We start from the raw sequence: 24,022 nt of genomic DNA, 5'->3' as shown, positions 1-24,022 counted from the left end.
CCCTACCTCCTTCACCGAGCACAGCTGACAGAGAGAGGGAGAGGAGACATGGAAGAAAGTTAACTCAGTCCTCTCAAATCCACAGGGCCATAATTTTTGCAGATCAGAAATTCTGCAGTTAAGTGTGGAGCAAATCATTAGTCTTATTTCCTCTCCAGCTTTCATTTTAATTAACTGTGTGATTTGGAGCTACTGAATCTTTTATTACCTGCCTTCATTTCCTCATATTCAAGTTCACCCGCTTGAGAATTTGAATTCTTTACCTTCAGGTAACCTTAACAAGATAAGTAAACATGTTGATGTGTGTTATTGCAATGCTCCTGTCTTTGAACAAATAAAACTCGTGCTTCTAAAATGTCCCGATACAAATTTTACAGGTGATACAAAGTGGTTTTGTTTCCTCCAGGCTTTTTCTGTGGTTTTGGGTTTTTTTAATTTACCGTGAAGGAAGGGACAAAGTATCAGTCAGCAGGTTTTGTGTGTGTAGCAGAGACAAGCTGCTGAAAAAAAAGAGGACTTGTATAAAGCCATCTGTCTGCAGTTGTAGTTTGAATTTCTGAGCTGTAAGGATTGCCCTCCAATTAATCCCTTTTGCAGTCTCTGTGTGATCTGTGTTGGGGTTTGTTTGTTCCCTTTGTGGGTTTTTTTTTGTCATTTTTTTTCCTAGGGCTGAGGTTTCTTGGGCCTGTTTTGCTTTTCTAGGTTTTGTTCTTTTTGCTGTCTGTTTTAAAATGTATAAAGCATGTTATTTCCTCACACACATTCTTGATTTTCTTTTTACATGCTTGTTAATTTGCTGACTTAAAACTGGTTTTCCTTTCAAATAGGAAATGTGAACATGAATTGCTTTGCAATTATGTTTATTATGTGGTACCAGCCCGAGGCTGGAAAATTCAGGTGGCCTGTGGAATTGAGCATTTATTGTCTCTCATTAATATTTCTGTGGATTCCACTGGGTGTTGAGTAGAAGTTGTTTGATTTATATTACTCCGGGACTTTTTATCTGCAAATCGCTTGTATGTCCTTTGCATTTGTGTTGTAAATTATTTCCCTACTGTATTTCTGAAAGAAGTAATCCGTTTTCCAGTTATGAGATCTGTATCCTATTTAGCCAGTTAGGAAAACAAAGAGTTACAGTGATGGTAACTTTTCCTTCCCACCTTCTTTGATTGCGGATCAGCTGGCTCTAGCTTCAAACAGTATGGCAATGGTGAAATGAGAGAAGCCTGGTGTGTGTGGTGGGGAGAGTAGCATGCTATTCTGAGTTATGTTGAAGAAACGAGGTACATTTAGGGTTTTGTTATTAGGTTTGTCAAAAGGCACTTGTCACGGCATCATGATACAGGCTTTCCCCTCCAGCCGCATTTCTGTGTACAGCATACCAGCTCCGGACGCCGAGCAGACTGCAGGGCAGGTAAGAGGCACCAGCTAAGCTTTATAGTAGCAACATAGTAAAAGATATCTCTGTCCACTCTGCTGTGTGTTGACTTCTGTTCTTCATAAACTGCTCCTAACCAAAGTCATAACGATTTTCCCCCCACTTCCATAGCTTGGAATGCGTGCAGCAAGCAAACAGCTAAGAAAGATGTGGATTCCACGTGTGACATAGCTGATAACGTGAAAGTTATCTCAGTTTTAACCTCTGTAAAGCTAAAAGAGTAAATATACTAAAATATGATACCATAGCTCTTCTTTGTTGTCTTGCTAATTGATGCCTTCTCGTGTTTTTCTCTAGGAAAGTTTGCGTATTTGCTACTGCCCATCCTACCAAGGAGGCTTGTGTCAAAAGTACCGTTTCTTCAAATGGATGAAGTTGTGCTGCTGGAGGAGATGGGTTCTAGGAATATTACCTATGGTTTCTTTAACAGTAACAGTAATCATGCTAGTCCTGCACTATTCATTCTGTAAGTGTTACTCCCCAGCATGGTCTGGATGGGATGGGTATTTTCACTGGGAGAAGCTCTGCCTTAAGCAGCTGAGCACATAATGCATGTATAAACTACTGACTTTCCCTTCTTCTTAATATCTTTGCTAAAGCAACAAAATGCACAATAATTAGCAGTTAGCAGTTGCACGAGAATAATGAAAGTGTGCATTTTGCTATTAGTTATTTTTTGTCTCTGCTTGTGAATACCATCGTTATTAGAATTGCCATCTTTTCCAAGAATCTGTAGGAATTAGCTGTCTCCTATTATTTTTTCAAAAAAGAATGGGTACTTAACTCATGTATGCGCCTTAACGGATCTCAACAGAAGGATAGCACTGCTAAAAATGGAAGCTTAACAATTGAAATCTCCTCATAGAAATACTGTCTGAACTTGCACTTCATTCCTCTCCTTTCCTGTTGGGCAGTGTGTTAATGGCACTGACTCAGTGCTCTGGCTGTTACTGCATGTTCCTCTTAAGAACTAATACCTACAGATGCCAAGGACAAAAACATGCTTCTGCAAGCCTCTTGTTCAGGAAGCTTTTCTATAACATTATTAAGTGTGCCTTTTTTTTAATCCATTTTTTTCTTAGCTCCAACTTTCTCCTTCATTTATATCGGTGGAAGTGTAGAAATTCCTAATTTGACTTATACAAATGACCTCAATGATCCAACATCACAGAAATTCCTCCTGCAAGCAGAAGCCATCCAAAATTGTGTAAGTTCTCGCATATGCATAGCAATAATTTAGAAATATATATTGCAGAATCAGACTGGGAATGAGGAGAGGACTTCAGTTAGTTAATTTTTTCCCTTCAAAATAGTAAGCTTAAAGCTAGCAAGTCCCTTGGCAGTTTACAGCTTTAGGAATGTAGCTAGGCAGCTGGGACTGTGTCTCACAGTAAGGTCAGCATTATCTAGGTAATAAACCTGTGGGTTTAAAGGTTATGCAAAAATTATTCATCTTAAAGTAATTAGGGGTGTGTTTTTTGTTTTGTTTTATTCAAACACTCTTCCTTCTTCATTTTTCAAAAAAAATTATAGCTCCAATTCAGTGCTTAACTTTTGTTTTGTCTTCCCTCATCACTCACAACAATGCTTGCTTTCTTGAACTTCTTACAAGTTTCTACTTGTGAGATCAATACTGTTTCCTAGGTACATGTGAACAGCAGCCTTAAAGACAAAGCAGTTCTCTGTTAGCCTGTGTTTTCCAAAAGAGCTAATCTAGTGTCTCAAAGCTGCTTTGTGCACAGCCAATACAAGTTGCTCATGCCCAGATTATATGCTGGAAATTTAAAGGCTGAAACAAAAATATAAATATGTTCACAAAGGCTTCTTTTTGATGGCTTCCTACCAATAGCTATCTCCATGGTTTTGAAACGTGACATTCTTTTTAGTTTTAGTGGAATTGAATGCACATTTATGCCCCTTATTTGATACATTTTGTGAAAATGCTGGATAGTGCCTGTAATATGTGTGTGGAGGGTGTGGAGAAGGAAAGGAAGGAAAAGACAAATATTTTATACCTCAAGAGAAGAGATTGACACTAAAATGTAATGCTTTACATTTTCTTTTACTGCTCTTTAATTATCAGTTGGCAGAAATGTACAAATCTTCCTCCTTGGGGAAGTACTACTTGAAGTCTGTGGTGGCTGCTTTCAGGTAGGTACTGTTCCAGCATATGATATGAATTTGAAATATTCAGCTGTGTTTGTCTTATCTCTTTATTTTTTCCCCTTGATTTTAAATTAATTGTCTGGAAGAACATGCAGATCTCTGGAAGAGAATGGAAAATGCAGAAATTCACTTAAGTATGTAAAATCAATGAGAGAGATGAAGTCTGACTATCTGTTCCTTGGTTTATGGATTGCTTTGTAGTCTATTCATCTACTTTTAATTTTTGAAATAACTCAGCAGGTCTTTTCCTCTACCACATGTAGAATCTTACTTTGGTTTTGTCTATTCAAATGAAGTGCCTTTTTAACCTCTCAAAAATGAAATGTATAATTTTGGGTAAAACACTCTTCTTAAGCTTCTGGTGAGATATGTAAATACATTGAGCAGATGGCTACTACTATCCTGGTAGTTTCTGGAACTCTGAAAGGTCAGTCCACAGGCCATTTTGAAAGGAGGAATGTGATGCTTGTTTCTTTGAATCAGTGAAGTAATGCTTCCTATATGTACACATAAAGATTGTTTCTTTCAACAACAATTGTGTGAAACGTTTTATCAAAGTATGCGCATAAAATTGTACTGTCATATGGTGCTAGCCTCAGTTTAAAAACAGTAAGTACAATGTGTCTGGAACAATAACATTATCTTAAAAATGTATGGTTATACAGCAAGATGGAAACATCCAATTCCATTAAAAGTATTGCAAGGATTTTGTGAGGTGAGCAAAGTTTCAAAGTATTTCTATTGTATAGCAAAACCAATTGTCAAGCAAGAGCTTTTTGCTTAGTTCAGCTGCAACTCTTTGCACAGCAGTTCACCTGGCTATGAAACTGTGCCAGCCAGAAATGCAGACCAGTGGAAACCATGTCCAAAATAGTAATTACAGTGTATTTATGATGCATTTTTTTCCTCCACAGTGAAGGAAAGTCTGGACTTCGAGCTTACTACTGGAATACATTCTGGGCACCAAAAGATTTGGTTGTTTCTCTTAAAAAATTAACCTCAGTGGTACAAAAAGAAGTCAATAGTAAACAAGCAGCTCACTTGTTCAGTTCTTCTGTGGAGGAAGATTTTGATCTTGTTGCAATGGAGCTTTTTGGTAACAATGTACCTGTCATTTAATAGCTATTCTGTCTATTTTCCTTTCCCCACTTTGTGTCTTTGGCTTGTGTAGCTGATTGCTATTAAATTTCAGTTTCAGATTCCACAGAATATGATGTGATGCTAAAATCAGGTAATAATATTTCAATCCCGACTGATAATACTGGGGGTGGGGAGGGGGAAATCCTGTAACAAAAAAATGGCAGTTTCCCTGTTATTCTTAATCTCTATGGCCTATGAACTAAACCAGACCAGGGAATCTCCCTGGCTGGATGCAAATACCTTATGGCTTTTATTCTGATGTTCTGACCGGAATGGTTCAAATTTAATAGTTCCCACTGAATTGCAAAGAGCCCCTTTTCTTGGCATCTTTAAAAAAAAGCAACTGTACATAATGAACCATAATTTTTGTCTTGTGATTAGATATTTTTGGCTATAGTTAGTGATGTGTCAGATACTGCAGAGATTTAATTCACTTTGCCTGGTTTCTTCACACCAGGCACACCTCAAGATAGGCATCATGTGCTTAGTGTTCTCAGTGCATGGAGACAGGCAAAGAAAGAATGGCAAAGGCACCAGTAGATGAGAAGGGCATCATGTGCTTAGTGTTCTCAGTGCGTGGAGACAGGCAAAGAAAGTATGGCAAAGGCAGCAGTAGATGAGAAACAGAGATGGTAGCAATTGCAGCCAAATCTCCTGCTGCTCCTGGAGCGTGCAATGAGCCGATGGTGGCAAGGCATTGTATTTCGTTGGCCAGAGCAGGAGAAAGCAGCCAAATCTCCTGCTGCTCCTGGAGTGTGCAATGAGCTGATGGTGGCAAGGCATTGTATTTCCTTGGCCAGAGCAGGAGAAGGTGATGCATTCTGGTAGGAAAAAGGGAGTAGAATTGTAAAGGCAAGGGCAAAAAGGGAATAGAGTAGTCAAGAAATGCAGGTAGGCAATGGTTGCTACCTCATCTGACATTTTACCCAATAACTTGATTTTGCTCTCAGCGTCTTTCAGCCACTGATCTAGCTTCTTTTGTACAGCAGTATCCTTTGACCTGTATGCCAAGCCAGGTAACAACAGGACTCTAACTCTGATGAATCCCAAAAAGTCGTTTTACCAATGGAGGCTGCGAGTTCCTTCTAACTATGTGGTGAGACTGGTAGTTATAACTTTGCATGGTGTCACTCCAGAGAGCTGTGCATCACACCACTTATCAGCATATGACTTCCTTCTTCCACTGCAAAACAAGATCATTACCAGGTATGATAGTACAGAGCAAAGATGTTTTATTGAGCTGTACAGAAACTCTCTGAAACTACCAAATTGATCAAGCATAAGACTCCAAATACAACTTAATTAAAAATCTTGTTTAAGCAAACAAAAAGATCTTATAAAAATGTTGGAAGGGACCGATAAGGATCTTCAAGTTGAACTCCCTGCTCCTTTCAGAACTACCTAAAACTAAACTATATGAATAAGTACATCATCCAGATGCTCCTTGAACTCTGACAGGCTTGTTGCCATGATGCCTTTCCTGGGGAACCTCTTACATTTCTGTGGCCTTTATCTACATTATGACTAACTTTTAATGGTTTTGATTTCATACAGTTTCTGTCACAACTCTAGAAGATACAGACTTTAATTTTTCTAGAATATTGTATTCTATTACTATTAGAAAATACATGCTTTATAACAGTCCAGTCACAGTTGAAACCCTGTGCATAATGGGGGTTGTGCCTATGGAAGGCTCAGAGTCACTATGTGGTCTATCTGCATACGTGAGATATTTAAATTGGAGTGGCCATGCTGCTCCCACTTTTCAGAGTCAAATTTCATGTATGGACACAAGGAATCTGTCCTCATCAACAAAATAAATAAACAAGTTGTAGAATCTGAGGATGGCTGGTTTCAAGAGGGGAATTATTATTTTTTTATTTTTTTAAGGAACTTTAAGGAAGAGGCTAGCTGAGCATGAAGATTCAGTTAGGAATCTGAAGTACACGTATTTAGTAGTGCTTTAACTTGAGTAGGTGGCTCTCTTCAGCTATATTAATGGACTTACTTCTCTAATTATGCAACAAGTCAAAACAGCTTGCCATTGTCGGCATGGAATGAACACATGGGTTTTGTAAGGAGTTACTCTCAGATTGTAGTGCAGCATGGAGAATCCTGTTTGTAATGCTGGGCTGCATCTGTTTTCCTACTGATTATGGATTTTTGCTGTGACCATTATTCCATTCTCCGTTATTAAAAATAGCTCAGTTTTTTAGGAACCACAAATGTAGATCTGGTCATGAGCTTGAAAGCACCTGGAAGACAGCAGAACTGACATAGGTGTATGATGTAACATATTCAGAGAACATCGATGCAGTAAGCTGTAGGACACAAAGTTCCAGAATGTGCTTGGATATCGGTCTATGAAAGAACTGAAACAGATTTAGGTGACTGAAATTATGTTAAAAGCCTCAAAAAAGCTGATTTTTTTTGTTGCTTTTATTGCCACCCTAGAAAAGGTGTGGGTTTGCATATGTCTATTAGTTTTCTACTTGAGCCAGCCAAGAGCAGCTAGTGACATATTTTAGACAGACACAGTAGAACTAATAATAATATGTCCAATATCCATGACAGCCAGTAATGATGGTATTTATAGTCATTATTCCCTGATGTTTAGGTCTAGGGTCACACAGGGTGACTAAAATGATTCTCACCAGTTTCTGTAAACTGCAGTAGTACAGCTGTTCAGTGGCAAATACTAAAGGTGAGTGAGCTGAGATGGTGAGGTGTACCATAAAAGGAAGCATCTCACGTGAACAGCTCTTCTCATAGCTCACCCTGCTATTCTGATGATGCTGGGACAACAGGTACAGCTACAAGATAAGCCAGGCTGTCACCTGGGTCAATCAAGATGCTGAAATATCTCCTCTCCTGCAGAGAGGACTCAAATTGTTATTTTATAAAGGTTTTGTGAGCTATTATGATTGAAAAGTGTTTAATAAGGTCTGCAAGAGAGGCGAATCACAGATTCATTCCCCAGTGTCTCACATGAAATGGGAGCAAAAAATAGCCTGATAAAGCAGAAGAAAACTACTTTCAGTTTAAGGTTCAAAAGTTTGATTTTAATACTGCCAATGTGGATCTGAGTGACATCAGAGAACTCAATTCAGGGCTGTGGTGCAAATGCTCTGTTACTGCGAGGTCTAATCTAAATTGCTTCCATTTGCTGTGCATAGAAATAGAGAAAACTGTTAGAAATTTTTAACACAGAGTTTTATAAATGAATGAAGAGAAACAGAAAATATGCTGTGGATTTCAAAATGGAATAAACATAAGAGTGCTTCTCAGATTACAAGTGGAAGTAAGATTTCAGGCTTCAGGATATAAATGAGCTCATTATTTAAAGAGCAATAAAAAGTAATAGTTGCCGTGCATGGGGCTTCACATGATATATGATAGCTTTTGTGACATGAAACTAATGTGAATAGATTGGAAATGTTTTTGGCTTATCTGTTGCACAGATGCTTCTCAACACTGCTACTCTGGCACTTGTTGCCTTTTCAGTCCTACCCACTACTTCTCTCCTTCCCTATCACTGCTAAAGTAACTGTAAGTGCCTCTGGCACTGCCTTTCTGATGCTTCTACAGATCTGAAAACTCCAGAGCACTTGTTAAGCAAGAACAATGGTGACATTCACCCTGAGTGACTAAGCCTCAACGGGAAACTCTAGTGTCTTGTGTACTATTAGCTGAGTAGAAGAACAAAAGGGAAGTGGTAGCCAGGGGAATACTTCTGAAACACAGATGACCAGACCAGTATTATTTCTGCTCAGTTTTTCAGCAAAGATGACTAGAATGTGGGAAATGTTTTGGGATTTTTTTTTTATGCCTTTGGTTTGGTGATGTTTCAGGTGGTGTGGACCTGGGGCCTGGACTCCCTCTGTTGTACGTTTAACTTCATCAAGTAACGTAATGTTGCTTACCTTCTCACTGGACCAAAGAGAAGAAAGCAACATGTTAAAAGCTCACTTTCAAGCCGTTCCTAAAATCTGTACGTAATCAATAGAAACAAGCATTCCATGTAAGCACACTTATTCCTGGGTTTGCCTCTAAAAAAGTTAATATTTCCTTGAACATATCTGGGGGAGGGACTGTTGGTGTATAAGTCAGGGAATTATCATTCTGATCCACTTTAAAATAGTCTGAGAACTGAACAAAGTATAGAGAACTTCCTTTGGTTTGGGAGACTTTTTTGCCTTCCTGATAGCTACTCAAATCACACTTGTCAGATATTACTCTTCCTACTTGGGTAACACTGAGCAATGGCAGCAGAGCAACCAGTCAGATAGCACCAGGCACTGTAAGTCTAGGCAAAGCTAGATACCCCCAGTGACAGCACTTTTATCAGTTCTGCCAATGTATCCCCAGCTCACAGAATGTGCATTTAAAGAAAATGGTAAACAAGAGCAAACACTTCCAATGTGTCTTTGTGCCTTTTCTGAAAGCACTGCTCAGTGTAGTTAACTGTATAAGAAAAGTGCATTCAAGACTTACAAAGTATATTCCAAACTTATGGGGTACTTAGAATTTTACATGCGTTCTTGCTGATTAGTGAAATATTTCAAGTAACAATAAACTGTAGTGTTTTAGAGGAGATAAAAGGGCTTCACAAGGTCAAGTTTAGCCACAGTTATTTGGTAAGGTCTAAGTGAAAGAATTTTGTCAGTTAAGCAAGTGACTGTTTTTTAACTTGTGGAACAAATCACAGGGGATAAACTCCTCCAAAGTTCACACATTTCAGCTTTTGTCTTTGTGGATGCTACTTAGGCAAATTCCTATCCCATGCACATGACTAATTAGAATGGCTTCATTATTCTGAAGATGGACATTCCAAATGATGTTCAGCCCAGGTTTTGCCACAAAATCTTGCTATTTTCAAAATTCTTTTCATTTCTGTTATATTCGTGTTTGCACTCACAATGTTACCTAAAGAGAATCAAAAGCACTAAGGACTGCATATCCTCCTTAGTGCTTTTGGAGAGTCCTTGGTAGTAAATAAAACCTCAAAGATATTGTGCAAATGTGGCTTGAATTTTCAGACTGAGAACTGACACACAGACTTCCTGGTTTACATGAAATTAATCAGAGGTTTCACTTCAGTGGGCTGATTGCTTTTTAATTTTTGAAAATGCCTTCAGATATGTCAGAAATAAATTGGAAGGGGAAGGTTTGTTGCATCCATATTTAATTGTTTCTTCCACTTACCACAGAAGAACATTTTTTTTAAAAACCACTTTAGTCAGAGGTGTTTTGTACTTACCCTTGGTTATATTTTGATCCAAAAATAAGAAAAATTCAGTGTGATGGGGAGGTGGCAGTCAAGTGATTTTCTGTTAATACAGGCAAAATGGGAGTTAAATACTGTCACAACTTATTCTTTTAACTCTGTACATTGAGAAGAGTCCTAGCAAGCAAAGTAGATTCTGCACTTTAGCCCAGCTGAGATAACTGTGTTCCTTGCTGACGTATTTCTCTCCCAGTGTGTGGTGGTCATTATATTTCCTGGAACGGGACACTGAGTTCCCCTTATTACCCAAGTTATTACCCACCAAACATTGACTGCAGCTGGATTATCAGAGTAAGTGATGAGAACTCCTCTGAGTACTGATGGCTTTGCTTTATGTTATATAGACATAAAATTGGGCTTTTGATGTGGGTAGAATGGAGGGGCAAACCTAGTGAGAACACTGCACCTGTCTTCTTCTCAGGCACCCATTTCTTTCCTGTCCTATGTGCAGGAGCCAGCTATGGGAGGGAAACATTGGCAACTTCCAAAATTTTGAGTATTATTCATGACAGAAACAAAGTAATGGGTAAGAAAGATGACAACTCCTACCAGCTAGGGGAAAATCATAATAATTGACACTTTGCTTCTACATCAGAAGGAAAAAAATTGTCATGTGACTCATATCTCGTGTGATGGATACCACGCTGTATCTCCCTGAATTCTGCAGAAACAAGACCTTCTTTAGCTCAGAAATTCAGCCTTCAATTTCCAGTAATCCCTTTGGCTGGATTTAAAATCTGCTCATGATTTCTACATACTTCTCAGTGTGTCTGTTGCTCTATTAGGCATTTAACTACGTTTTTACTTTCCATGGTAAAGGATGCTTTTTATACATACGACTTGGTAACAGTCTCTACCTTTTGCGTGCTCAGTGAACATTATTAGTAGTTTGTAACACAAAACTCTCATCTATATGCAGGAAAGGAACAGGTGCAAGTGGCAGTACAAACATAGCATGAATGTCAGATAAAGTACATCATGCTGGCTTACTCCTTTATCTGGCACAGTCTGGCCAAAGTTGGGTCTAAAAAGATTACAATGTATATATAGATTAGAAAAGATTTTTTGTTCTTCAAAGGCACTGAAGAAATGCAGTATTTTCAATCTGATAAAAAGTAAAACCAGATTGACCCTTGCAGAAGCACAGACATTTCAGTTCATCAGTGTGTGTGCTAGGATATTTATCCTTTGATTTTTAGGCACCATTGCCTGGCTACAAGCTCTCGCTAAAAATCCTCATAATACAAATTCAAGAGAAGTCTCCAGGGTCCAGTAAATGTGATAAAGACTGGTTAGAGATTGATGGAGTTAGGTGAGTAAATGCACTATTTTCTGACATGTTAATTTGCACTTTGATGTTTTGAGTGATGAACTGTATTTAAGAAAAAAAGTCTTGTCACTTACAGTGCAGAAAGATACATTTCAACAAAATTCAGCATGCTTCCAAAGAACTTCACCAGAAGAATGTTCTTAATCCTGCCCTAGTACAGAACATTTGTCATTACATTAATTTAAGCATTCTGCTTTTTCTACAGTGTTAGGAATTTCCTTACTCTTTTGTTCCCCTTAAGAGCAATAACATAGAAAACTGCAGGATTTTATGGAGCTGCAGCTGAACTGTAAATTCCTGGCAGTGGTCGTGATGTGGGTTAAGAGCTTGCATCATCAGAAGTTTCATTCTCTATACTGCTCACTCTTTAGTGACTGTAATTTTCACACTTTTGCTAAAATCCCCACTATTTGGAATAATTTGTTTCTTGGAAGGAGCAGATTGAAACACGCAACAGCTTTGGATTTGGCTGTATGATTTAATTCTTTACTGGATTTGTAGCCTTTTGGTTTGCAAACCTAAATGGGAAATCTGAAATCAAGCATGCTTGAAGCAGTTTGTACTTAAAAGGTAAATCCTCACATTGATCATCTTGCTTTATTTTGTTTCAAAGTCTGCTAGTCTCAGAACAGTCATAGAGTGGAAGGTAGTTAGTTGTAAGTAGGTTTTCTAACACTTCTGTTGAGCTGGTTTTAACATCAAAATATAGCTGATCTTTACTGCATTGTCTTAAAGCTTTCTGGCATCAATACCTTTCACTATGAGTAGACACAGCTGAATGGTTAATAGTCAATTTGGTTAGAAATTAATAATTCTTACTTTTGCCTTGCTAGGTACTGTAAAGCTCTTTCAGAAAACAACAGAAACAGAGAATATGGCTATTCTGTAGCAATCAACTTTCATTCTGATGAACTGGTCACCCACAGAGGGTTTTACATTGAATACAGAGCCTTCAGTCACACAGACCGTAAGTTATTAAGCACATAGTTTAATTTTTAAGGAGAAACTTTGGAGAAACTATCCTTAACAGACAAGCCACATGCAAATCAACCTGTCTGTCTTTCTTAACCTAATTGCAAGAGGCAAATATTTAAAATGTTGTGTCTTCAATTGAACAAATAGTTGTATAAAAGCAGATGTAAGATGCTTTTAGAAGCTAGTATTTATCTTCTAACTTCTATCAACACTTCTGTAAAATGGGGAGTAAAGTAAAATCTCTCAGTTTCTGCAGATCTAATGGCACTTTCCTAACATCTTAAAATAGCCAGGTTGCAACATAAAAATAGAGTGAGAGAGCCTCTAAGCACGACTCTTCTGCCAACGGGAGTTAATCACAAATAGTTAGTCTTTTTAAAATCAGAACTCAGTGTGCTCTGGATCAGTTTCCAGGTTTAGACAAACTATTTAAGTTTTCACTGACAGTCAAAGAAGACCCCTAGCCAGCACATGCTGCAGAAATATGACTGGGTTTCTTATAGCCCCTTCCTGGCTCTCTAGTCTATGCACTTCTGGATCAGTGTTAGATTTTGCAGGGGCTTCCAGAGGGTGGGACAGGAGTTTTCAGGAGATATACATATTTACTTGTGATATTTCTTAGAAAATATGCAATATCTTATTTTTTATATGCCTTTTGTTTCTTCTACCCAATTTGTCTAGAGTTCTCAGTGATTTCAAGGGATCAGTTCAGTTTGTGAAACCTCCTCAGATCCACAGCTTCCTTGACTGCATGTAGTTCTGTTCGTTGTTGACTTAGAAGCATTTATGTATTAAGGTCTCTGGTAAAGACTCTTGTTTCATGCCTTTCATTGCAAAAAAGTGGTAGGTTTTGTGGTCTGTCATTCTGTAGGACTCACATATTTTCAGGGATTTCTTCTGCCACCTATTGTGTGTCTCTTTCTACTAGAAATAGTTGCAAACTACATTATGTCCTATGGTTACTTTGCTTACTGTCTCAAAAATGGTTTAAAGATGAGTCTAGGCCTAATAATACCTTTTTCTTAAACAGAGAAAATCCATAGTCTTTATTGTGTGTAGTACTCTCTGTGTGCTCTGTTTCTAGCACTGAGCCAGCAAGCAGATGGCTCATTTTGTTTAATCAATACTTAGTCACAATCATAAGGATCTGTATTCAGCCTCACCAGGAGGGGTAGAATAGCTGTAATGTGTCAATATGAAGTCAATACAGTAATTCCTGGAAGACTCTCTGAGCAAGCAGCATATATTAAGAGGACTGGTCATCAACATCAGCCTTGACTGTAGCAGTAGTAAGAAGAGGGGAAGAAAAATAAATGCATTCTCTGCCACATCTTTAGTACCTGCAGTCATTCACCGCAGATTAGTTTCTTCCCGTTGTTGGGTGCCTACCCAAGCACAGTTTTTAAAACTCACAAGCACTGCTCTGAGTTGACCTGGAAAGCAAATGCCAGTCATCAGCTGAATAACTCAGGGAGTGATGCAGAGAATATGGAGACACTCCTCCTTTGAGCTAATGCTGGCTGTGTAGTGCATGCTTTCCTGCTTTCCTCCCACTGACATCACATGCAAGGCAGTGGACTAAATTAGTCTAGACTGGAACTGATTACACAACTGTGGGATACATGTGTTTGGTCCTTCAGTCTGGTTGAGCTCTTAATTTGCCTATTGTGGTATAGGGGAAAAACTTTAATTTGACTTGACTTGGGCAGAAAGAAAAGTTTTGGGTGTTTATTCTTCCACAGATAATTTTATTCCTTTTTTTTTTTTTTTTCTCCCAGCACATCTGAAAAAGTGAAAGACAACAAACATTTTTTGTATATCATGAAGAAACACCATCTCTGGTCGTTGTTAGTTTAAGTAAAAGTGAAAGAAATTCTTGGTGAAATGCTGTTTCATAATGGTATTCTAGATTTGAAAAATGTTTGATAAAGCACTTATGCACATCAGATGTTAAGCTAAGTGTAGTACCACAGAGCTTCATTTCTATAACATTTTAATGTCAGGAAATATGTATTTATAATACTAAAGATAATGCTTTGTTTTGATTTTATTTTCCCTCTCTTTAGATGTTCCTGTGTAAAATGTATTCCCTTAACAAATTAGTGTTTGCTATAGGTAGTTGTTATGTTTACCTGCAACCTTCAGAGTGAGGCAGCTAATGTGAATTTAATTTGCTAAATCTATTTTGGTGAATATTGGTTCATTTAATTCAGACTGCTTGATAAAAATCTTTGGCAGAGTGTGCCAAGTAAGATATCATTTCATTTTTCAACATTCTGTTTTATAAATGGCATTAGCTTTAGTTTTTAATAGCCATTTTAATACTTCTTCATGGTACAGTCCTGCATTAATGTGTTTAGACTGTAACAGCATTTCTAGTGCTACTGATTTCTTATTTTTCTAGCTTGTCCTTAGATATGCAGATAGAACATGCATTCCTTCAAGCAGTCTGTCTGCAGCCTGGAAAGGCTCCTGCAATAGTAGTGATGAATTAGATTGTGGTAGAGCAATTATTTCTTCTTGGTTGTCTTCTGTTTAGAGTTTGTTCCATGAAGCTTAGAGAGTGGCTGATATTAGCTCTAAAATATTGGTAGTGATTTAAAATCACATGAAGGATGTGGGTGAAGTTGTAAAAGTCTGGAGAAGAGGCTGTGTAATGCATCTCTTTAGAGAGTGGGAGAACAGAAAAATCGAGAAAGAATTTGACACCAGTCTATATAAGTCAAACTTCCAAAGAAAACAATTCACGACAAGCAGGCAAAGTAAACTATTTGTGAATAGTGAAAAATATGCTAAAAAACAGCATGGGTCTTTTTAAAATTCCATTTTAGCTCTCTGCTGTGAGAAGATAAATAGAGAAGCTGTACTTTGACACTGTCTTGTACGATGAACTAATCAGTAAGCAAACAAAATGTCATGAGAAAAAAAATGCAGAAAACTGTTTCCAGAGGATGACTGACAAAGATGCATTACCAAAGTGGAAGGATAATTTTATTGTCATTCTGCCAATATCTGTTATGGAACACTGCATAATTTTGTGATCTAAACGATGGATTAGAGTAGATGCTTATGAAATAGGAAAAGTGCTACACAATAGAAAGATGGATTTAAAAGGGATGTATTTATAAATGCTCCTGAGAAGGTGGAAAATGTATGTGGAGAAAAATAAAGAGAAGATCTGAACATAGGCAATCAAATAGATGTGGATAGCCTCAGTTACTTCTTTTACTAAAAAATGGCTGGGGGGATGATAGTGACTGAAAAGCTGACTTGTGAGTCAAAGTCATGAAATATTCTTTGTGTGTTTTTTGTTTATTTGGTGTTTTGTTGTTGGGTTATCTTTGTTTTGGTTTGGTTTTGTCATTTTTTTAAAGTGTGATGCCAGGATGTAAGTCAGGAGTTTGAAAATGCCTTCCCAGTCACCAGTGGGAAGGCTTCAGCTAGAGTACTGGATCCAAACTGGGCACTGCACGTCAAAGAAGATAGGAAAGGAACATTGAAGAGAGAAAGAGTGACCAGAAGGTCATTCCAAGGTCAGAGAGCACAGCATAAGTTAGGTAATGAAACAAGCTTCTCTGTCACTGGAGGCTATCAAAACCAAGGTGGATTAATGTCTGGTAGAGATGGCACAGCAACATCGAGGTGACCTCTGGTAGGGAGTGTAGCACATGGCTGCTAGCATGCTATGGGAATTACAATGTGTTTACAGACCTTTTTCCTTCAGGTTGTAATCCAGAACAGTCGAACTGTGGTGATGGGAAGTGTAAGCATCAGTATAACACTTGTAAAGACGATGACAGCTGTGGGGAGGACAGTGATGAAAACAACTGCTGTAAGTACATATTTTTAGCTATTTTCCAAAAGATGGTGGAAGGCAGAAGCAGGAATTGCTTATTTTAATGGATGTATTGTTTCTAGATATTTTCTAGATCTTTTTTCATAGCAGAAAGTACAAGTTTCATAATAGTGAAAATGAAACTTGCAGAGTATAATTAGTTCTTGGGAGTGTCTAAACAATAAAGTAGTGAAGCAAAGCCCAAGATAACAGTGACTTTAGGATGATGTAACCATGCCTTGCTGTGATCCTGATCCTGTTAGAAGAGTGCTTTTCCTCCAAAGGCTGCCAGACCAGTACCAAATAATGTAAGGGAGAGAGACATAGTAGGTTGTGCACTTTTGCCACATGCATGGTCTTTTAGATCCACCATGGTTATGGACATTGCTGGTACTACTAATGTCTCCCCACTGACTTGTTCCATTTTGCCTTTATAATTCTTGTCTTGCTTTGAATCTTATGTCCTTGAGGTAGCCAGGAGTATCTCTGATTGTTGAAAACACCTCCCTCCCACTGTTTAGAGGTCAATATAAACAACTGGTAGCAAGAGTGATAGTAATGGAAACCTATTGCTGAGAACTGTCAGGATTGTCACATAGTAAACTGTGATAGTCCTTAGACAAAAATTAATTGGAGGCAAGCATAAAGTTCTCTCACAATTTTCTCAATTTCACTTAAAACCAAAAAACTGCTGTGAAGATTCATAATTTATAATGCCAGTAGTGCTGGTGAAGGTAAAAGAACAGATCTGACAAGCTTAGCTTACTCACTTTGGAGTTAAGTAAAGTGGGAGTGAGGACAGTTGGAGGCTCTTCTGTCTTTTTCCTTGTGGATAGTGGAGACTGAAATTAGTGCAATCATTAATCAGTGAAATATTCCCCTAACCCCTCTTCACAGAGGGACCAGCTTGCACTACTATAAACTATTACTTCAAGTAGACTAGAATGTGTAGCTTTGAACAACTCATTGAATGTGCGAGGTTTTTTTAATAATTTGAAACCATGACTCTGAACATCCGACGCTATCCTCTCTCTCTTATTTCAGCCTACAGAAGTTGCTCCCCTTATGCATACAAATGCCTCAATGGAAAGTGCTTGCTGAAACCAAATCCTGAGTGTGATGGGAAAAAAGACTGTGCAGATGGATCTGATGAAATTAACTGTGGTGTGGTAACATTTATTTTAAAATTAGCCAATTACTTGTGAAACTAAGTCAGGAATTTGTGTTGTGGTCAAGCATTATTGGAGTAAAAACTGGTTAAATGAAAAGTGAATTTTAAAAAAGTTAATTTCCAAGTAAAATCTGTATGAAAATATCTGTATTGAATTTTGCACTGTTTCTTTCAAAACCACTCATCCATTCTGCCTATGATGCCTTATTTCAAGCAATGCACACTTTCAGAACAAGCTGGTAGGTCTTGGTGCTTGTTTGAGCTGTGTTTTAAAGGAGGGGAAATTATATGAGAATGTATTCAAATGAACGTTTGGAAACAACACAGCTTAGAATTGTGCTTAAATGTCTTTTTCATTTATTGACCTCTTTAGAAAGCTGCATGGAAGGATAGACAATGATTGGTTTATATCTGACCTGCCTATTGAGTGAAAATGGGCAAGTACTCACCTTTTTACCAATTGCACAGTAATTGCAAACAGCTTCAAGGTCTATGGGTAAAAGTTTGTGTTAAGCATAGCAAAGTGAAATGACCTTGTGGGCTTTGTTACTATTTTATTCAACTATTTCTATTAGCTTGTGGAAGACACCAACTTAAGAGAAACAGAATTGTTGGAGGTGAAGATGCAAGATCTGGAAAGTGGCCTTGGCAAGCAAGTTTACAGATGGGAGCACATGGCCATATATGTGGTGCATCTGTTATTTCCAACAGGTGGCTCGTATCTGCTGCCCATTGCTTCCTGGATTCTGGTTCTGTGAGGTATGAAGAAATTATGTTGCTATAGAGTATTTGCAGTTTAATAACCAGGTTATAACTCTGTGACATGATATAATTACATAAACGTTCAATAATGTAGTCTGCTGTCTCCAAAAGTCCTAAGTATTTGAAGTTATTATTTTGCTTCCATTGCCAGTGAACTCTGTATGATAACACACTGTTTTCTTAGATTTAGGGTAAACAGGGATTTTCTAAGTAGAAAGTATGGCCTTTTCTCCCAGGAAAAGTCTTATTTATTGATAAATGGAGTGTAAAACTCGCTGAAGTTCAGTTTAGGTAGTGTAAATTGAAAAGACATACATCCTATATGTGGCAAGGAGGAAATAGACTTTATTAATATGCTTTTCTGACTTTCAAAGCATGGTGTATTGCAAGGAATTGGTCTTATAGCTCCAGGAAATTAATTATTTTCAAAATAGTAGGTAGAAACATTGCTTAATGTTTTAGGAGACAGAGACCATAGTACATGTATCTTCCAAAGAGATATTCTTCTCCATGCACTTTGGTTTTGATGAATCTCATCAGCTACTGAAAAGTAGTTAAAATAGAGTCAACTAACACTGCGTTACTTTTGAGTGGGATGTTCTAAAAACATTCTCTTTACAGATACTCCATTCCTTTGGGCTGGAGAGCATATATGGGCTTACATACTATTAATGAAAAGAGCAATCGTGTAGCTACGAGATCAATCAAAAGGATTATTGTCCACCCACAGTACAACCAGGCTATCTCGGACTATGATATTGCCCTGTTGGAAATGGAGACACCTGTATTCTTCAGTGAGCTGGTACAGCCCATTTGCTTACCCAGCACCTCTAGAATATTTCTTTATGGAACTGTCTGCTATGTAACTGGCTGGGGAGCCATAAAAGAAAATAGTATGTTCATTTTCTGGATATACTTCTTGCAACTTTGGCTTAGTTTTAAACTCTAGCAGTGAAATATGCTTGTAAGCAAAAAAAACCCTATGTGGTTAATGTAGTAGGTCTATAAAAAGCTTGAAAAGATCTCTTTAGCTACAGTCTGTGAATTCTGAGTTTTTGCTTGAGTGGCAGGTTATAAGTGACAAAATGCATACTCAGTTGTCACAGATCATTGGAAAGCAAATGACCATCAATTTACAAAAATGTGCCCATTTTCATGCTCATAGTTTATTTTGTCTGGTGAATAGCAATCTTGAAGGTAAAGAAAACAGCGACTTGAAACTATTGCAGAGAAATAATTTGTCTTTAAGACTGTGTTTAGCAATATGAAGCCATGAACAGCCACAATGGTGCTGAAACCTAGTTCCTCATATTTGATCAGAAGCCACAGGCTGTTGTAATTTTGGCTTACTAAATATGACTTTTAAAAAAAGAAAATATTTAAATCTGGTTAATAATGTAATAAACTCATGAAATGCAAGCGGCATTACCACTGATGCCTCCATACAATGTCTTGCTTTTTTCCAACATTATGTGGGTAACATTCAAATTCAATATACTGACATGTAAAAGAAACATTTTTCCATCTTACCTGTATCACTTACAACCCACCCTCAGAGGCAAATAAGTAAGCAAATCAAAACCCAGTACTTCCTCTATCAGCCAGATATTGAAAAACTTATGTTCACTGTTGGGTCAAAACATGACTCAGGATATTTAGTTCACAATGACACCTTATGTCAGTGCTATAGTACAGATTTAAGGTCTTAGCATAATTTGTGATTTTTGGGCTGTTTTTTTGTGGTATTTAAAAATAAATTGTTCACTTCTCAGCTTTATTCCTCAGTTTCTTCCCTAGAAGTGGGCAGATGGAAAAGAATATAGAAATTTCATTTTGTAGGACTTGGACAATGTTTGGAGCACAATCGTAGTGTAAATAGTAACTTTAAATGGCATTCAAAGTTAGTCATGCTGTGTGGAATCTTATCTTGCAATTTGCATGATGCTCTTACTACTTTCTGGCAGAAGAAGCTCATAAGGATAATGCCTAGGGAAATGGAAAGGTGGTACAATGGGACCTCTCTGTCTAGAGGGTAGTGTGCACAGCAGCTTTCAAAAGCTGAGGGCAGGAAGCATTTGAAGGAAAGAGAATTACTTTGCTGACATTAGCTGGGTAGATTTTGTGTTTGAAGCTGTTCACTCTTGTTTTGAAAAGTTGTATCTCAATTAGAAATTTGTACCACCATAACCTCTGCAATACCATTTGCATTTTTCTCTAGGTCATTTTGCCAAAACACTGCAGGAAGCTCGAGTGAGAATAATTAACCAAAGTGTTTGCAACAAGCTGTATGATGGCCTTATTACATCACGTATGCTGTGTGCTGGGAACCTTAATGGTGGCATTGATGCATGCCAGGTAATCTGCAACTTGCAGAAAAACTGCAACAAAATACTTGCTTTCATTGGAAAAACTGTTCAGAGATGTGGGTTGTTTGTGTGGTTTGGGGGGTTTTTTTGGGTTTTGGTTTTGGTTGGGTTTTTTGTGGGTTTGTTTTATTAGTAATAGAGTGAGATATCTTGAGTGTGAATGTATGTTTAATTTAACACAGTAACTAAAGGCTCTCCAAAATAAGGAAGGAAATCTGGCATAGATAATCTGGCATAGATAATCTCTGACTCTCTTGAGAAATACTGTTTCACAAAGACAAGGGGTAAAATGTGTCGAGAATAATTCTTTTGCATCTTCAACAGTTATATTTCATATAAGAGAACAAAAATATAAGGGTAAAAGGAATAAGGTTAGAGCCATCTTTTCCTTTTCAATGTCTGGGTGTGGAATTGCTAAAATACTGTATAACAGTATGAGGAGTAATGTGTTGTTACAGTTACAAGGAAAGACAAAAGGAAAAGGTAAGCTAGGTTTGGGAATTGCAGTTGCAATACTACCTTTTAATTGGAATTGTTCATTCATGTGTGTAATTACAAGTTTTGGTCACACCGTGGTATTATAAGTTATATCACTTAGCTTATTTACACACAAAATCAGAAACTGCTCTTTGGACATCCTTTAGCTGTCCCAACTGTGCCTTCTTTCTCCTCAGTGATTAGACTACTTGTGTACTTTATTGGTATTTAAACTTCTTATGATGAAAATCAACTTGCAAATTACGAACATGGTTGTTATACCACTTACTGTGTAAAGGGAGAGAATTATGTTACTGATTTTTAAACCCTGGCAATTCGATATAATTTTTGTGTAAGATAGAAATTTTACTATTTTAATGTAATAGGATAATTTTTACAAGATTGTAGCTCAAAATGGGTCAAATTTCTTTATACATGATAGATATACACTGCAGGATTTTCTTGCAGTTTCTAAGTTCTAATTCAATTAATTATTATTTTTGTTAACTTTATGTACAGTTTGCCTATAACCTTCAACCTTGGAATTGTTTTGCTAATACATGTTGGTTTAGAGGCATGATGTTCCTCAAAAAAAATGTGTTGCTTAAGAAATGCCCCTGAACTTTCAGATGGACATTTTAACTAGTTCAGATATATATCATACTGGCCAGTTTCCAACATAATATGCTGTATCTGAGTCCTAGCATGCTGGCCCTCTGGGTCTTTAAGTTCTTAGTCTGGGTGGCATCTTTGCTATTTTTTTCTTTTCTGTCCCTAGTGTATTTCCCATAGAGTGCTAGAAAGAAATTCCCACAGCACCCTGAAACCTTTTTACTACAGTTCTAGACTTATGGTCATCCTGTTTTGTTTCATTTCTTCCTGGACATGTAAGCTGCGTATGTGTTGCACAAGCCATGTGAAGCTTCCAAACACCTTTCATCTTTAGAGAGGATGTGATACTTACTGTGAGAAATAAAACATTCACTCTTTCAGACTGTTTTCTTATCACTCTAGGATGTTCTTTAATCTTGCCTGGTATGTTTAGAATCCCTCCTCTCCCTACTAATATTTAGCCCAGTCAGTCTTTCAGAACTGGCTGCATAACTGGCTGGACTATGTAGCCTCCTTTCTCAAGTCACTTTAAGATCAGCCTCTTGGATTATCAAAATTGATAGCATGACAGCAGCCTGAGAGTGAGGAAGAATTGCTTTGGCTTCTTTTCTTATCTCCTTTCTAGATAATTTTGTTTGATTGGATAATGAAAGCTTGCTATTGTTACTCTTTTTTCAGTTCATGGCTCTCTTCTGACCTCTTACATGTTTTAGCTCCAACTGGGGGCAGCAAACAAACCCCAGGGTCAATTTGAAGGTTGCTGACTGCCTTGTATGAGTAAGGAATAGCTGCAGAGATGAGCTGCACTGTAGCTGCTCAAAGTTCTGTGACAGGTCTGTTCACAGAAGGCATATGAGGTTAAAAGAATGAAGGGCACAAAAGCATTGAAGAGTCCAAATGCATTCTGTTCCTGTGAACCGAAATGAATGAGAACTTTTACTTTTCTACATTGCTGTGCAGAGCTGCATGTTCATTTGAGAAGGCAGTTCTTTACACTTGCCTTAGTCTTTGTTCTTTCCTCTCCCTCTATGAATGTAGACGAAGTCTTGATTATGAAACTGCTGGTAATACTTAATTGGGCCTGATTTGTTTATTGGTTTTGGTTTAGTTTGGTTTGTTGGGGTTGGTTTTTTTTTTGATTGGGGGTTTGTGGTATCTTTCTATTCCTATTTAACACACAGTATAGGAGTTCTGCCTTCAACCTGCGAACAATACATGGCCAATTGGTAATAGAATTCTCTCTTTCCATCCCTGACATCTTCTCTCCCCATTTGGGCTGTGGTGAGTTGTTTTATGAATCCTGTAATGGGACAATAGCAAGGAGTAATTCTATAAACTACTTTTTCCCATTGTTTTATGTTGATTAGTGTGCTACTTCCAAAAGTTAAAATAATTGGATACATTTGATGTCTAGCTGGGTACATTCTATCCAGAAATAATATTCTAATGTTAAGTTTTGATTTGAGAAAGAGAGGGACAGGTATTTACTGTTCATAAATAGCCTAAATTTTGTTACAGTGCTCTCTCTGTGTGTGCACTAATGGCTGGACTCCCATCATTTTAGGGAGATTCTGGAGGCCCCTTGGCCTGCACAGGAAAAGGAAATAGATGGTACCTTGCTGGCATTGTGAGCTGGGGTGAAGGATGTGCTCGGCGCAATCGTCCTGGTGTATACACAAAGGTGACGGCACTTTATGACTGGATTCGTCAGAATACAAACTGAGGAGCCAAGGAGAAAATGCAGATCATCTCTGAATGAAAGCTGCTTCCTACAGTAGTCTACCTGATGATATAACATGAAAATGCCATTGACTGTTTCTTGTGAAAGAATATACTTCCCTAATGAAGAAACTATAATTTGTGGTTCACCTAGCAATAACAAAAGCAGCACTGCCTTTAAAACAACATAAAATGGATTAGAAACTGTAACAAAAATCCAGCCAAATCTCTCTTTTGCAAATCTTCTCTCCTTCCATCTCCCTTGTTATCTATATACCTATATATGTTTCCACATATACATATCTGGGCATTCATGGCCACATTCCATATGTACTCAACTCACGTATATTGCCTTAGTCATGTTACAGGATTCTAAACATAAAAAAAGATTTCATTTTTCTTGAAAATGCCAATAGAATATAGTGTACAAAGCTGAGATTAATTCATCCTCTAGTTATGCTGCCACTGCATGACTTTTACTTTCTGGGCTGTAACATTTGAGCTCCCTCCTGTGCTCTTAAAGCTGCCAGATATATATAGCTCACAAATGTTAGGATGCCATGAAAATTTCATTAAAGTATTGGAAGAGCAAATTTAGTTTCTTTGGGATGTTGTCTAAGTAAAAGGAAAGAATTAATCAGTTTTAATTAAACAAACATAAACTTTGATGCTTTATCTTTACTGTTTGAACTGTAGAGTCTAATATTTGCAATATGCTACAAGTGTATTTCTCCAGCTCTGGCT

At 37.6% G+C, this 24,022-nt stretch overlaps 1 protein-coding gene across 1 annotated transcript; it reads left to right on the top strand.

The window, feature by feature from the left end:
- The first annotated feature begins 1,336 nt into the window (after window positions 1-1,336).
- LOC103806095 (transmembrane protease serine 7-like) lies at window positions 1,337-23,282 on the top strand. The gene is made up of 17 exons (XM_009078769.1): window positions 1,337-1,414; window positions 1,736-1,904; window positions 2,521-2,645; window positions 3,522-3,589; window positions 4,519-4,700; window positions 4,797-4,835; window positions 5,731-5,950; window positions 8,596-8,735; window positions 10,225-10,322; window positions 11,231-11,343; window positions 12,195-12,328; window positions 16,061-16,168; window positions 17,216-17,335; window positions 17,918-18,101; window positions 18,726-18,997; window positions 20,323-20,459; window positions 23,124-23,282. Exons 1-17 carry the CDS (start codon window positions 1,337-1,339, stop codon window positions 23,280-23,282), a joined length of 2,346 nt encoding a protein of 781 aa, XP_009077017.1.
- The last annotated feature ends 740 nt before the right edge of the window (window positions 23,283-24,022 follow it).

This window comes from Acanthisitta chloris, unplaced genomic scaffold, assembly GCF_000695815.1.
Source record: "Acanthisitta chloris isolate BGI_N310 unplaced genomic scaffold, ASM69581v1 scaffold4507, whole genome shotgun sequence".
In the NCBI taxonomy this organism is placed as follows: domain Eukaryota; kingdom Metazoa; phylum Chordata; class Aves; order Passeriformes; family Acanthisittidae; genus Acanthisitta; species Acanthisitta chloris.
This window is presented reverse-complemented; position numbering and strand designations above follow the sequence as displayed.

Excerpts from the sequence above, each read along its gene's own strand:
- LOC103806095 (XM_009078769.1), top strand. The coding sequence starts at position 1,337 with ATGATACAGGCTTTCCCCTCCAGCCGCATTTCTGTGTACAGCATACCA. Across the intron at positions 1,415-1,735 it reads CCGAGCAGACTGCAGGGCAG|GAAAGTTTGCGTATTTGCTA; the intron begins GTAAGAGGCACC and ends GTTTTTCTCTAG. Across the intron at positions 8,736-10,224 it reads TCAAGCCGTTCCTAAAATCT|TGTGTGGTGGTCATTATATT; the intron begins GTACGTAATCAA and ends TTTCTCTCCCAG.